The sequence below is a fragment of the Salvelinus alpinus genome, chromosome 18 (genome assembly GCF_045679555.1).
Source record: "Salvelinus alpinus chromosome 18, SLU_Salpinus.1, whole genome shotgun sequence".
NCBI classification, from domain to species: Eukaryota; Metazoa; Chordata; class Actinopteri; order Salmoniformes; family Salmonidae; genus Salvelinus; species Salvelinus alpinus.
This window is the reverse complement of record NC_092103.1, coordinates 35372035-35388983: the sequence shown is the minus strand read 5'-3', so window position 1 is coordinate 35388983 and position 16949 is coordinate 35372035. Positions and strand designations below refer to the sequence as shown.

Genomic DNA, 16949 nt, shown 5'->3' with positions numbered 1-16949 from the left:
AACAAATCAAACATGGATAAAATCCCATATCTGTTAGGAGAAAAAACGCAGTGTGCAGTCACAGCAGCAAGATTTGTGGCCCGAAAAGAGCGGAGCACAAGTGGAGCTCAAACAACATTGTAAATACAACCTATATTTATCTATTTATTTTCCTTTTCATACTTCAACTACTTGCACATTGTTACAACACTGTACTTAGCCAATACTATAACATTTGAAATGTCTATATTCTTTTAAAACTTTTGTGAGGGTAATGTTTACTAATGTTTCCCTTGTTTATTTCCCTTTGTTTATTGTCTATTCCATTTGCTTAGGCAATGTAAACATATGTTTCCCATGCCAGTAAAGCCTTTTGAATTGAATTGAATTGAGAGAGAAAAGACGGACGACCAGAGAGGGGACCAAAAGGACACTTCATCCCTTTTTGACCACTCCTTCTCTAAATAACAGTCTAGTTGCTGTGTCAGGCTGGGCATCACGTTGGCATGGGGAGTTAAGATGGCACTGACAGGGGCATGGGGTTTGGCATGAGTCGAGTCCCTCTCTCAGTGCCATGCTAGCTAGCTGCTGTGTCAGGAGCGCTGAGGTTGGCATGGAGCTGTCACACTCTCCCCTGTTCTCTTCTGTTTTCTTCTCTCAACTCCCTCACTCTCTTTCTCTGTCGACGTCCTGTACATCATTCCCCCTCTCTCCACACTCGGTTCCTCTCCCCATCTCCCTACCCCTAATCTCTTTCTTCACATCAGTATCTCCCCTTCTTCCTCTCAGTCACTCGCTCTCTCTCACTTTCTATCTCTCTATCCCCTCCCACTTCTCTTTCTTCTTCCTCTCTCTATTGCTATTTCGCTACCCACATCTCCCCATCCCTCTCTCTTTCCATTTCCTTTCTTTTTCTATTTCTGTCTTTCCCTCTTCTTTCTCCTTCCACCCCTCTCTCTCGCTCCCTCTATCCCCTCTCTTTCTCATCCCTCTCTTCATGCTTATCTCCATGGAACAGATGCTTATGAACCCCTCAAAAGGATTATGGTGGCTTCCCTCCAAAATCAAAGAAAACATTCTGGGTTCTGGGATTAGATGGTCTCCCTCCATAGCTGCGGAGAAGGAGAACATTCCGGTTCTCTCTACCTATCAGTTCCTGCTGCGTTCTGCTCAGATTTTCAGGAGAACGACAGACAGACAGTTAGGGTGCTACGCATGGCTACACAAGTGACATGTGTCAAGGAAAAAGACAACAACAACAAAACATGTTTGTTGTGTCTCTGAGGTAAGAAGCCTAGCGGGGGAAAAACACCTACACTGCCTCAAAGTGAACTGCCCATAACTTCCAATTTCTCCAAGAGGCATCGGTGATGCAGACCATTTTCTAGAGCTACTGTCAAGGGCTGACCCTGAGGCACTAGGAAAAGGCAGTGCTTCGGCTATAATACAATGAGAAGAAGCCCTAAAGATCAGTAATAACTCTATATCATAGACTTATTACTGGGGCGCCATATCATATTATTACATAGGGCGCCATATCATATTATTACATAGGGCGCCATATCATATTATTACATAGGGCGCCATATCATATTATTACATAGGGCGCCATATCATATTTTTTACATAGGGCGCCATATCATTTTTTCTAGAGTTATTATTCATTTTTCTTTTCTTATTTTTTTTTTAAAGTAGTGGGGCAGTACTTTTGTGTACTGGACAGGACAGAGGTAGAGAGAAAAGATAGAGGAGGGAGTGTGCTAAAATAGCAGTGGCTGGATTCGGACCCATTTTGGAGCGGTATGTGATACGGAGGCAGCAGCTACAGACTACTAGACCAACCTAGGCCACCTTATTCTATTTCTACGGTGAACAACATTAAAGGCTCCCCACCAGAGGGAACCGATATAATTCCTGCCCTAGAGCAGAAATACTTGTTTAGGCTCTACCTCCGAAGAAAGGTGGGAAAGAACGTTGTGTTGATTTCCATGTGAAGTAGAGAAATATCAACAAATGGGGAACTGACAGCTGTCAGTGTAGCTAGCTAGCATGCTAACCTTAGCTAGCTATTTTGCTAATCTTATCTAGCTAGCAAATGTTATCTGTTGAGGCTGTTATGATTTTTTTTTTTACTACACCGTATTCAAAAGATTAGCCAGCTGGCTAGGCTGGTTCTGGATTCGTGGCACAGCGGTCTAAGGCATTACATCGCAGTACTTGAGGCATCACTACAGACCTGTGTTCGATCCCAGGCTGTGTCACAGCCGGCTGTGACCGGGAGATCTATGAGGCTGCGCACAATTGGCCCTGCGTCGTACGGGTAAGGGGGGGGGGTTTGGCCCCCCGGGATTTCTTTGTCACATCGCACTCTTGCGACTCCTTGTTGCGGGAAGGGCGCCTACAAGCTGACTTCGTTCGCCAACTGGATGGATGGTGTTTCCTCTGAAACATTGGTGCGGCTGGCATCCGGGTTAAGCGAGCAGTGTGTCAAGAAGCAGTGCAGCGTGGCAGGGTCATGTTTCGGAGGACGCATGGCTCTCGACCTTCGCCTCTCCCGAGTCCGTAGGGGAGTTGCAGCCATGGAACAAGACTGTAACTACCAATTGGATATCACGAAATTGGGGAGAAAAGGGGGTAAAAGTACAAAAAGTATTATAATATACAGTGGGGAGAACAAGTATTTGATACACTGCCGATTTTGCAGGTTTTCCTACTTACAAAGCATGTAGAGGTCTGTAATTTTTTATCATAGGTACACTTCAACTATGAGAGACGGAATCTAAAACAAAAATCCAGAAAATCACATTGTATGATTTTTAAGTAATTAATTTGCATTTTATTGCATGACATAAGTATTTGATACATCAGAAAAGCAGAACTTAATATTTGGTACAGAAACCTTTGTTTGCAATTACAGAGATCATACGTTTCCTGTAGTTCTTGACTAGGTTTGCACACACTGCAGCAGGGATTTTGGCCCACTCCTCCCTACAGATCTTCTCCAGATCCTTCAGGTTTCGGGGCTGTCGCTGGGCAATACGGACTTTCAGCTCCCTCCAAAGATTTTCTATTGGGTTCAGGTCTGGAGACTGGCTAGGCCACTCCAGGACCTTGAGATGCTTCTTACGGAGCCACTCCTTAGTTGCCATGGCTGTGTGCTTCGTGTCGTTGTCATGCTGGAAGACCCAGCCACGACCCATCTTCAATGCTCTTACTGAGGGAAGGAGGTTGTTGGCCAAGATCTCGCGATACATGGCCCCATCCATCCTCCCCTGAATACGGTGCAGTCGTCCTGTCCCCTTTGCAGAAAAGCATCCCCAAAGAATGATGTTTCCACCTCCATGCTTCACGGTTGGGATGGTGTTCTTTGGGTTGTACTCATACTTCTTCTTCCTCCAAACACGGCGAGTGGAGTTAGACCAAAAAGCTCTATTTTTGTCTCATCAGACCACATGACCTTCTCCCATTCCTCCTCTGGATCATCCAGATGGTCATTGGCAAACTTCAGACGGGCCTGGACATGCACTGGCTTAAGCAGGGGGACCTTGCGTGCGCTGCAGGATTTTAATCCATGACGGCGTAGTGTGTTACTAATGGTTTTCTTTGAGACTGTGGTCCCAGCTCTCTTCAGGTCATTGACCAGGTCCTGCCGTGTAGTTCTGGGCTGATCCCTCACCTTCCTCATGATCATTGATGCCCCACGAGGTGAAATCTTGCATGGAGCCCCAGACCGAGGGTGATTGACCGTCATCTTGAACTTCTTCCATTTTCTAATAATTGCGCCAACAGTTGTTTCCTTCTCACCAAGCTGCTTGCCTATTGTCCTGTAGCCCATCCCAGCCTTGTGCAGGTCTACAATTTTATCCCTGATGTCCTTACACAGCTCTCTGGTCTTGGCCATTGTGGAGAGGTTGGAATCTGTTTGATTGAGTGTGTGGACAGGTGTCTTTTATACAGGTAACGAGTTCAAACAGGTGCAGTTAATACAGGTAATGAGTGGAGAACAGGAGGGCTTCTTAAAGAAAAACTAACAGGTCTGTGAGAGCCGGAATTCTTACTGGTTGGTAGGTGATCAAATACTTATGTCATGCAATAAAATGCAAATTAATTATTTAAAAATCATACAATGTGATTTTCTGGATTTTTGTTTTAGATTCCGTCTCTCACAGTTGAAGTGTACCTATGATAAAAATGACAGACCTCTACATGCTTTGTAAGTAGGAAAACCTGCAAAATCGGCAGTGTATCAAATACTTGTTCTCCCCACTGTATATTTTTTTAACATACAGTTGAAGTCGGAAGTTTACATACACTTAGGTTGGAGTCATTAAAAAGAGTTTTTCAACCACTCCACAATTTTCTTCTTAATTCAAGTGCGTCAGAAGTTTACATACACTAAGTTGACTGTGCCTTTAAACAGCTTGGAAAATTCCAGAAATTATGTCATGGCTTTAAAAGCTTCTGATAGGCTAATTGACATAATTTGAGTCAATTGGAGGTGTATCTGTGGATGTATTTCAAGGCCTAACTTCAAACTCAGTGTCTATTTGCTTGACATCATGGGAAAATCAAAAGAAATCAACCAAGACCTCAAGAGAAAAATTGTAGACCTCCACAAGTCTGTTTCATCCTTGGCATCAATTTCCAAACGGTACCACGTTCATCTGTACAAACAATAGTACGCAAGTATAAATACCATGGGACCACGCAGCCGTCATACTGCTCAGGAAGGAGACGCATTCTGTCTCCTAGAGATTAACGTACTTTGGTGTGAAAAGTGCAAATCAATCCCAGAACAACAGCAAAGGACCTTGTGAAGATGCTGGAGGAAACAGGTACAAAAGTATCTACATCCACAGTAAAATGAGTTCTATATCGACATAACCTGAATGGCCGCTCAGCAAGGAAGAAGCCACTGCTACAAAACCGCCATAAAAAAAGCCAGACTACGGTTTGCAACTGCACATGGGGACAAAGATCATACTTTTTAGAGAAATGTCCTCTGGTCTGATGAAACAAATATAGAACTCTTTGGCCATAATGACCATCGTTATGTTTCTAGGAAAAAGGGGGAGGCTTGCAAGCCGAAGAACACCATCCCAACCGTGAAGCATGGGCGTGGCAGCATCATGTTGTGGGGATGCTTTGCTGCAGGAGGGACTGGTGCACTTCACAATATAGATGGCATCATGGGACAGGAAAATTATGTGGATATATTGAAGCAACATCTCAAGACATCAGTCAGAAAGTTAAAGCTTGGTCGCAAATGGGTCTTCCAAATGGACAATGACCCCAAGCATACTTCCAAAGTTGTGGCAAAATGGCTTAAGGACAACAAAGTCAAGGTATTGGAGTGGCCATCACAAAGCCCTGACCTCAATCCTATAGAAAATTTGTGGGCAGAACTGAAAAAGCATGTGCGAGCAAGGAGGCCTACAAACCTGACTCAGTTACACCAGCTCTGTCAGGAGGAATGGGCCAAAATTCACCCAACTTATTGTGGGAAGCTTGTGGAAGGCTACCCAAAACGTTGGACCCAAGATAAACAATTTAAAGGCAATGCTACCAAATACTAATTGAGTGTATGTGAAATTCTGACCCACTGGGAATGTGATGAAAGAAATAAAAGCTGAAATAAATCATTCTCTCTACTATTATTCTGACATTTCACATTCTTAAAATAAACTGGTGATCCTAACTTACCTAAGACAGGGAATTTTTACTAGGATCAAATGTCAGGAATTGTGAAAAACTGAGTTTAAATGTATTTGGCTAAGGTGTATGTAAACTTCCGACTTCAACTGTATATATATATATACACTACCGGTCAAAAGCTTTAGAACACCTACTCATTCAAGGGTTTTTCTTTATTATAACAATTTTCTACATTGTAGAATAATATTGAAGACATCAAAACAATGAAATAACAAATATGGAATCATGTAGTAACCAAAAAAGTAGGCACCCTTTGCCTTAATGACAGCTTTGCACACTCTTGGCATTCTGGGCACAGTGGGCACAGTACAACCGTTGATAGGTAGGATAATAGCAGGCTTCGGCTGCGGTACACCAAAGCCAAGTCAGCCCGTGCTCATGGTTAACACAGGGAAAGTGAAATGATAGGCTACAATGACTTTGTGTCACGTTGGTATGAAGGATCAGGAGACAGGCGCAGGAATGCGTAATAGTTTTTTTTTTATTACACCCAAATTACGGCGTGCCGTGTGAAGGCACGGGGAAGAAGACCACTGGGAATAGCGCCAGGTGTGCGTAATGAAAGTTCCGGAGGGATCCGTGACAGTACCCCCCGACGCGGGGACGATCACAGAAACGCAGTGCGGGTCGACCAGGACCCGATGCAGCTACCGAAGTTGAGTCGTCGGACGGGCCAGTTGCCGCTGCCAAAGTTGCGACGTTGTTGGACGGACCAGTAGCAGTGGCGTTGGACAGACCGGTTGTGGCGGCGTCGGACGGGCCAGTTGCCGCTGCCAAAGTTGCGACGTTGTTGGACGGACCAGTAGCAGTGGCGTTGGACAGACCGGTTGTGGCGGCGTCGGACGGGCCAGTTGCCGCTGCCAAAGTTGCGACGTTGTTGGACGGACCAGTAGCAGTGGCATTGGACAGACCGGTTGTGGCGGCGTCGGACGGGCCAGTTGCCGCTGCCAAAGTTGCGACGTTGTTGGACGGACCAGTAGCAGTGGCGTTGGACAGACCGGTTGTGGCGGCGTCGGACGGGCCAGTTGCAGCTGCTGAAGTTGCATCGACGGACGGCCCAGTTGCCGAAGTTGCGGCAGCGCCGGACGGACCAGTCGCAGCGTCGTCGGATGGGCCATTCACACTGTCTCCCTTAATGGTTGATTATTCTGTCACGTTGGTATGAAGGATTGGGAGACAGGCGCAGGAATGCATAAATTTATTTTTTAAATGTCTTACCCAAATTACGGCGTGCCTTGTAAAGGCACGGGGACGAAGACCAAACAAACACCATACAAAACACAGGGTAGAAACCCAAACAAAAGAGCGAGGAGTACCTCGAATAAATAACACAAGAGCACGATGATTAACACACGGGACGAGACCTGTAATCATCTGCTCAATCCACAATGGCACGAAAGCCAAAACACACAGCACAGGTACTCACACGAACCAACGGACATTGAAACAATAATCGACAAGACCATGGAAACCAAAGGGCACATATATACAAATACAATCAGTCGGAAAAGGGGCCAGGTGTGCGTAATGAAAGTTCCGGAGGGATCCGTCACAGTACCCACAAACCACCACCCCCCCCGACACCCTGCACCGCAACGACACCGGCCTCGAGGACGATCACAGGAACGCAATGTGGGTCGATTAGGACCCAATGCAGCTGCCAAAGTTGCGTCATCGTCGGACGGGCCAGTTGCCGCCGCCAAAGTTGCACAGGTACTCACACGAACCAACGGACATTATAACAATAATCGACAGGACAATAGTCAACCAAGGGCACACTATACAATTACTAATCACTGGGAATAGGGGCCAGGTGTGTGTAATGAAAGTTCCGGAGGGATCCGTGACACTTTGCTCATAGTGCACCTCACAAATGAAATGTTACAACTCCTTGAGAGCATTGGACACAAAACACCAATACAAATGTAACAGCGTAATAAAATAGATAAACAAGTTCCTTGAATTTTCCTTCGCGGGTGCCTGTTCATTATAGGATAGACACTTGTGGTTAAGCTGCACCAATCAAGCAGTGAAGTGTGTAGTGAAGCATGGCATTAGTGTTCAAAACCATTTATCTTGTGGCAACGGGGGAGCAGGGTTGCAAAATGCAGCAAAATACGCAATTATACCATTTATAAAATAGTCATATATTTTTATAGACTAGCTAAACAAAATAAGTGAAAATTGAAAAATGTACCAATGGATGATGAGAATTTTCTGGTAAAAAAGTGGAGGTGCAAAAATATAATAATAACCTGCTATTTTAGTTTGCTCCATGGCTCAGGTGGCTACGTAGGCTACGACGAAAAGCTGTTTAGCGCAGTCGCGACTAGCGAAGAAGAAGACATTTGCAGGTGTTTCTGATAAATAAACAATGCCATGCTTGTGGGTGGTAACCAGTGTAGGCTGTTGAGGGGGGGACCATTCCATTCCGGACATTATTAAGAGTCATCCTCCACTCAGCAGTAGAGGATGGTAACATTAAAATAAAACCCATCCCTGAAAATAAACGTAGACTGAAAAGTAGTAGCATGTCATTTAATAGGGGAAACACACAGCATTGACACGGAAAAAACCCAGATCTCCACTTTGGATTCCCCACTTCAACCCTGAATATATCATACTTTGACTAAAACAATGACGTATTGACTTAAATCGTAGCGCAACATCATGGGTAAGCTCTGGGCATCGTCTTTCAATTGAAAATAAGTGAATGTCCGCTTGTGGTACTTTAAGCCTAAAGGGCTTGGGGAGCTAGTATTGACAGGATAGCCCCAACCCTTCGGTGTGTTCCTACGGTTCTACTGTAAGTGGATGAGTTGAGGCATGTTTCACACAGTCTTGCTTCTCTCTGAGGGCCACTAGGCAGCCCCGGGGCCCCATAACACCACCAGAGATCCAGGCTGTCAAAGACAACAACACACACACACACACACACACACACACACACACACACACACACACACACACACACACACACACACACACACACACACACACACACACACACACACACACACACACACACACACACACACACACACACACACACACACACACACACACACACACACACACACACACAAAAACACAGGACATACAGACGGAACAGTAGACTAGAACAGAGTGAAGCTTTAATAGTTTAGCCAGGCATGTTAAGGCTGCCTTGTCCCTCAGCCAGCGGCCGGTGTGAATAATGTAGGGAGCATTCTCTATCTCTGTCAGAGCAACACGCCATCATACGTGTGTGTGTGAGTGTGCGTGTATGTGTGTATCACAGGAGGCTAGTGGCACCTGAATTGGGGAGGACGGGCTCGTGGTAATGGCTGGAGCGGAATAGGTGGAATGGTATCAAATACATCAAACACATGGTTTCCATGTGTTTGATGCCATTCCGTTCGCTCCGTTCCAGCCATTATTATGTCCTCCCCTCAGCAGCCTCCACTGGTGTATATGTACATGTATGTGGGTGTATTATATATGTGTGTATGCTTGTGTGTGTATGTGTGCATTCTTGTGTGTGTGTATGTGTGTTTAAGACTCCTCTCAGACACACAGTGGGTCACAAAACCCTACATCTAAGTAACAAAGGGCTAAGACATGACTCAGGGGGGTCAATCCACTTCTGCAGCGAACTACATCACATATATAGGTTAAATAGACACTGTTGCAGGGAACCACAGCATAGATCTGGGCTAAATAAACACTGTCGTAAATAGACACTGCCGCAGGGAACCACAGAATAGATCTGGGTTAAATAGACACTGCCGCAGGGAAACTACAGCCAAAGATCTGGGTTAAATAGACACTGCCGCAGGGAACCACAACATAGATCTGGGTTAAATGTGGTCTACTAGCCCAGCTGACCAAAATATTTAAGTTCCATCCCTTGCCCATTGTCTCACGTAAAATAGCACGACGGACATCTCCACTAATCTGTCTGATAACTAGCTGTGCCAGCTGTCAGATACATGCTGAGTAAAATCTAGATTTTTAGAGATGAGTTCCACATCCTACAAGACAGACAGGTTGAGGGACAAGCGTCATGTAGGAGTACGCCATCTGACATGAGACAATGATTCTTTATGTGAATATGTCCAATAGAAACTCTTATTTTCATTGTGAAATGTTTCCTATGGAAATCAACTAAAGAATACACCCCTGGAATGAAGTTATGAACATTACCCAGGCTTCACTGTTGAGGCACTGTTGACGCCCTGTTGAGGACCTGTTGACTCCCTGTTGAGGTCCTATTGACTCCCCGTTGAGGTCCTGTTGAGGCCCTGTTGATTCCCTGTTGAGATCCTGTTGAGGCCCTGTTGACCGCCTGCTCACACACAGACTGGGACTGTGCCTGGGACGGTGCCTGTTGACTCCCTGTTGAAGCCCTGTGAAGGCCCTGTTGAGGCCCTGTTGACTCCCTGTTGAGGTCATGTTGACTCCCTATTGAGGTCCTGTTGACTCCCTATTGAGGTCCTGTTGAGGTCCTGTTGACTCCCTGTTGAGGTCCTGTTGACTCCCTATTGAGGTCCTGTTGAGGTCCTGTTGACTCCATGTTGAGGCCCTGTTGACTCCCTGTTGAAGCCCTTTTGAGGCCCTGTTGAGGCCCTGTTAACTCCCTGTTGAGGCCCTTTGCTCCTCCAGGAACAGAAAGGAATAAGTAAAGTAAGTCAGGTGCTCTTACCATGATGGTGTGTCCAGGCTGGACCACGTTGAGTTGGGCCAGACTCTGGAGGATCTCGTTGACCGCCTGCTCACACACAGACTGGGACTGTGCCTGGGGCTCCCCTTCCTCTCCACACCCCTCCTCCTCCTCCTCCTCCGCCCCTGTCAACTGACGACCTGCGGGAAAGAGGAACACACACAAACCAATGACATCATCAAATCATCACTAATGGTCAGGTGTCCTTCTTGGTTCACACATGAACAGCGTGTTCAGTTTTTGCATCTGTTTTGTCAGTCAATGAAATGATAAGACAATAAAATCTTTGTGAGACAATAAGTGTTATGGTGATCTGTGTGTATATCTGTCTGTCTGTCTCTGTCATGTTTAGTGATCAATGTCGGAGTGTAACAGTGTTGTGGCAGTTGGTGTGTGTGCATGTGTGTGTGTGTCTCCCCCTCTCTCTCACCCTCAGCGGGGGTGTCCTCTGTGGACTTGTCACTCTCTCCATCTGCCTGTCCATCTATACCCTGATGGGCGTGCTGCAGACTAAGCTTATGACACACCTCAAACGCCTGGCCCACCGTACGCACTATACGCATGGCCTGGGTCTGGCGGGGGAGAGGGAGAGAGTGGGATATTACTTTGTTGTTATTCATGTCAGAGAAAGATGAGAAAGAAAGAAGGAAAGAAAGAAAGAAAGAAAGAGGGAGGGAGAGAGAGAGAGACGTAACAGAACAGATACAGGTGACCTACAGAGTATGGCCTCTTGGCATGAGAGGAGTAATATAGCCTAGTCTCGCTCACCTTCTTCTTAGATTTGAAGACGTTACACCTGAAAGAGTTGTTGGAGCCATCTCTGGCGATGTAGCTGAAGATCTTTAGGTCCTGGGAGTCATGGGACACGTAGAAGATCCTGGAGAAACATTTGGAAGAACGTTGGACAAAAGTTGGAAGGCAGGCTTTCTCACTATGGTTACATTGGCACACAACTATTAAATAAGAGGCCAAAATGCAATGTTGAGTAAATATAGTAGCTACCAGTATACATTTTCACAGAGAGACCTATGATATAACCAACACTGTCCCAGGTTAGCATTTTCACGTGATTCCCTTCATCAACATTCCCTGATTTCTGCATCGTGTTCATTAAGCAACAAACAGAAGCTAACAGACTGAAAGAGGGAGGGACCACTTGGACAAAAAAAAACGATTGAAACGTTTTGCTACGGTGTGCCCTAATGAATACGACTTTGGTTTACGAATAAACCACCACCAGTCATACCCATAAAAAGTAGCCAAATTCACTGTCCTTGTCCCTGTGATGTGCTGGTATATGGTCAGCCCTCTGTCACACACACACACACACACACACACACACACACACACACACACACACACACACACACACACACACACACACACACACACACACACACACACACACACACACACACACACACACACACACACACACACACACACACACACACACACACACACACACACACACAGAGCTGATATATGGTCAGTGTCAGCCATTCTACTGCACACTAGGCTACAGGGCTATAAACAGCGTCCAATGGGAACAAACACAGCTAATTACAGCTATAAAAAGACCTGCACTAAGAGAGATGATGTTCTGTGTGTCTCTGTCACACAAACACACACACACAGACAAATCAAATCACATTTTATTGATCACATGCGCCGAATGCAACTTGTGTAGACTTTACAGTGAAGTGATTGCTTGCGAACCTTTCCCAATGATGCAGAGTAATAAAATAATAAAACAATAGTAACTAACACAAGAGGAATATAAATAAAATACTAAATAATGGAGCTACAGTTGAAGTCGGAAGTTTACATACACTTAGGTTGGAGTCATTAAAACTAGTTTTTCAACCACTCCACCCATTTCTTGTTAACAAACTATAGTTTTGGCAAGTCGGATAGGACATCTACTTTGTGCATGACACAAGTAATTTTTCCAACAATTTCCAACAATTGTTTGACAGATTATTTCACAATTCCAGTGGGTCAGAAGTTTACATACTAAGTTGACTGTGCCTGTAAACAGCTTGGGAAATTCTAGAAAATTATGTCATGGCTTTAGAAGCTTCTGATAGGCTAATTAACATAATTTGAGTCAATTGGAGGTGTACCTGTGCATTTATTTCAAGGCCTACCTTCAAACTCAGTGCCTCTTTGCTTGGCATCATAGGAAAATCAAAAGAAATCAGCCAAGACCTCAGAAAAAAAATTGTAGACCTTCACAAGTCTGGATCATCCATGGGAGCAATTTCCAAACGCCTGAAGGTACCACATTCATCTGTACAAACAGTAGTATACACCATGGGACCACGCAGCCGTCATACCGCTCAGGAAGGAGACGCGTTCTTTGGTGCAAAAAGTGCAAATCAATCCCAGAACAACAGCAAAGGACCTTGTGAAGATGCTGGAGGAAACAGGTACAAAAGTATCTATATCCACAGTAAAACGAGTCCTATATCGACATAACCTGAAAGGCCGCTCAGCAAGGAAGAAGCCACTGCTCCAAAACCGCCATAAAAAAAAGCCAGACTACGGTTTGCAACTGCACATGGGGACAAAGATCGTACTTTTTTTAATGACCCTTGTTATGTTTTGAGATGTTGCTTCAATATATCAGTCAGGAAGTTAAAGCTTGGTCGCAAATGGGTCTTCCAAATGGACAATGACCCCAAGGATATTATTCTGACATTTCATATCCTTAAAATAAAGTGGTGATCCTAACTGGCCTAAAACAGGGAATTTTTACTCTGAATAAATGTCAGAAATTGTGAAAAACTGAGTTTAAATGTATTTGGCTAAGGTGTAAGTAAATTTCCGACTTCAACTGTACATATAAAAGGAGTAAAACAGTATTTAAACATTATTAAAATGACCTCTGTTCAATGACTATGTACTGTACATAGAGCAGAAGTCTCTAAGGTGGAAGGTAGAGTACCGGGTGGTAGAACAGTGACTAAGGCTAGTGGTGACTTTTTAACAGTCTTATGGCCTGGAGGTAGAAGCTGTTTCTCAGTAGATGGTAGCGGGGTGAACAGGCCATGGCTCGGGTGCTGAGGTCCTTGATGATCTTCTTGGCCTTCCTGTGACATCGGGTGGTGTAGGTGTCTTGGAGGGCAGGTAGTTTGCCCCCGGTGATGCATTGTGCAGACCTCACTACCCTTTGGAGAGCCTTGCGGTTGTGGGCGGAGCAGTTGCCGTACCAGGCGGTGATACAGCCAGTTAGGATGCTCTCGATTGTGCATCTGTAAAAGAGTGTTTTTGGTGACAAGCCAAATTTCTTCAGCCTCCTGAGGTTGAAGAGGCGCTATTGCGCCTTCTTCATCATGCTGTCTGTGTGGGTGGACCATTTCAGTTTGTCCGTGATGTGTACGCCGAGGACCTTAAAACTTTCCACCTTCTCCACTACTGTCCCGTCGATGTGGATAGGGGGCTGCTCCCGCTGCTGTTTCCTGAAGTCCACGATCATCTCCTTTGTTTTGTTGACGTTGAGTGTGAGGGTGCCTGTGACACCGGGTGCTGTAGATGTCCTGGAGGGCAGGCTGAGTGCCCCCAGTGATGTGTTGGGCTGACCACACCCCCCTCTGGAGAGCCATGCATGAAGGGACCATTTCAGGTTGTCAGTGATGTGTTGGGCTGACCACACCACCCTCTGGAGAGCCATGCATGAAGGGACCATTTCAGGTTGTCAGTGATGTGTTGGGCTGACCACACCACCCTCTGGAGAGCCATGCATGAAGGGACCATTTCAGGTTGTCAGTGATGTGTTGGGCTGACCACACCACCCTCTGGAGAGCCATGCATGAAGGGACCATTTCAGGTTGTCAGTGATGTGTTGGGCTGACCACACCACCCTCTGGAGAGCCATGCATGAAGGGACCATTTCAGGTTGTCAGTGATGTGTTGGGCTGACCACACCACCCTCTGGAGAGCCATGCATGAAGGGACCATTTCAGGTTGTCAGTGATGTGTTGGGCTGACCACACCACCCTCTGGAGAGCCATGCATGAAGGGACCATTTCAGGTTGTCAGTGATGTGTTGGGCTGACCACACCACCCTCTGGAGAGCCATGCATGAAGGGACCATTTCAGGTTGTCAGTGATGTGTTGGGCTGACCACACCACCCTCTGGAGAGCCATGCATGAAGGGACCATTTCAGGTTGTCAGTGATGTGTTGGGCTGACCACACCACCCTCTGGAGAGCCATGCATGAAGGGACCATTTCAGGTTGTCAGTGATGTGTTGGGCTGACCACACCACCCTCTGGAGAGCCATGCATGAAGGGACCATTTCAGGTTGTCAGTGATGTGTTGGGCTGACCACACCACCCTCTGGAGAGCCATGCATGAAGGGACCATTTCAGGTTGTCAGTGATGTGTTGGGCTGACCACACCCCCCTCTGGAGAGCCATGCATGAAGGGACCATTTCAGGTTGTCAGTGATGTGTTGGGCTGACCACACCACCCTCTGGAGAGCCATGCATGAAGGGACCATTTCAGGTTGTCAGTGATGTGTTGGGCTGACCACACCACCCTCTGGAGAACCATGCATGAAGGGACCATTTCAGGTTGTCAGTGATGTGTTGGGCTGACCACACCCCCCTCTGGAGAGCCATGCATGAAGGGACCATTTCAGGTTGTCAGTGATGTGTACTCTGAGGAACTTGAAGCTTTTGACCCTCTCCACCGTGGCTCCGTCGAAGTGGATGGGGGCGTGCCCTCTCTGCTGTCTCCTGTAGTCCACAATCAGCTCCTTTGTTATGTTGACGTCGTGGAAGAGGTTATTATCCTGGCACCACTCCACCAAGGCTCTCACCTCCTCCCTGTAGGCTGTCTCATCGTTGTTGGTAATCAGGCCTACCACTGTTCGAAAGCACACTTGATAATTGAGTTGGAGACGTGCGTGGCCACACAGTCATGGGTGAACAGGGAGTACAGGAGAGGGTTAGCCTTAACTAGCCTCTCAAAGCACTTCATGATGACAAAAGTGAGTGCTAGGTGGCGATAGTCATTTAGTTTAGTTACCTTAGCTTTCATGGGTACAGGAACGATGGTGGACATCTTGAAGCAAGTGGGAACAACAGACTGGGATCAGGAGAGAATCAATATGTCGGTAAACACTTCAGCCAGCTGGTCTGCACATACTCTGAGGACATGGCTTGGGATGCCGTCTGGGCCAACAGCATTGCGAGGGTTAAAATGCTTAAATGACTTACTCACGTCTGCCACGGAGAACGAGAGCACACAGTAAGCCTTGAGGACCCGCGGCGGCAGCTTGATATTGTTTTCCTTGAAGTGGGCGAAAAAGGTGTTTAAATCCGTCCAGGTATGAGGCGTTGGTGTGTGTGTTGTGTTTGTAGTGTATGTGTGTGGGTTTTGTGTGAAAGTGTCAGTGTAGTGTAGTGTGTATGAGTGAGGGTGTATATAGTGCATGTATACACTGAGGGAACAAAACATTAGGAACACCTTCATAATATTAAGTTGCATCCACTACTGGCTAACGTACAATCACTAGAGAACAAACCGGACAAGCTCTGTTCTAGAGAATATCCTATCACCTCAAGAACTGTAATATCCTATATTTCGAGGAGTCGTGGCTGAACAAGGACATGGATAATATACACAGAGTGTACAAAGCATTAGGAACACCTTCCTTATATTGAGTTGCACCCACTTTTCCCATCAGAACAGCCTCACTTAATTTGGGCATGGACTCTACAAGGTGTCGAAAGCGTTCCATAGGGATGCTGGCCCATGTTGACTCCAATGTTTCCCACAGTTGTGTCAAGTTGGCTGGATGTCCTTTCGGTGGTGGACCATTCTTGATACACAAGGGAAACTGTTGAGAGTGAAAAACCCAGCAGCATTTCAGTTCTTAACACACTCAAGCCAGTGCGCCTGGCACCTACTAACATACCCTGTTCAAAGGCACTTTAATATTTTGTCTTGCCCAGTCACCCTCTGAATGGCACACACAGATAATCCATGTCTCAATTGTCTAAAGGCTTAAAAATCCTTCTTTAAGGTGTCTCCTCCCCTTCATCTACCCTGATTGAAGTGGATTTAGCAGGTGACATCTATAAGGGATGATAGCTTTCACCTGGAATCACCTGGTCACTCTATGTCATGAAAAGAGCAGGTGTTCCTAATGCTTTGTACAGTCAGTGTATCGTCTTGTGAGTGTGCATAGAGTCAGTGCAAGATAGGGTAAATGCAGACCGTGTAACCATTTAATTATCTATATATGGCAATTTAGCAGTCTTATGGCTTGGGGGTAGAGTGTATCTCGGAGCCTGTTGGTGCGAAAGCCGGTGCTCAGATTCCGTTTGCCGGACGGTAGCAGAGTAAACAGTCTATGGCTTGGTTGGCTGAAGTCTTTGGCAATTTTTCAAGCCTTCCTCTGACATCGCCTGATATAGCGTTCCTGGATGGCAGGGAGCTCGACCCAAGTGATGTACTGGGCCGTTTGCACCACTCTCTGTAGAGTTTTGTGGTTGAGGGCGATGCATTTGCCATACCAAGAGGTGATGCAGCCAGTCAA

The 16949-nt window shown here is 46.1% G+C and overlaps 1 protein-coding gene across 2 annotated transcripts in view; it reads right to left on the bottom strand.

Annotated features, from left to right (window-relative positions):
• The window catches only part of LOC139544245 (carboxyl-terminal PDZ ligand of neuronal nitric oxide synthase protein), a 220360-nt gene that overhangs the window by 97421 nt on the left and 105990 nt on the right, over window positions 1–16949 (bottom strand). For both annotated transcript variants that reach the window (XM_071351157.1, XM_071351156.1), the window contains exons 5-7: window positions 11165–11273; window positions 10827–10968; window positions 10379–10536 (exon numbers count right to left, since the gene is read on the bottom strand). In XM_071351157.1, the coding sequence (XP_071207258.1) occupies window positions 10379–10536; window positions 10827–10968; window positions 11165–11273 (409 nt within the window). The remainder of the gene's footprint in view (window positions 1–10378; window positions 10537–10826; window positions 10969–11164; window positions 11274–16949) is intronic.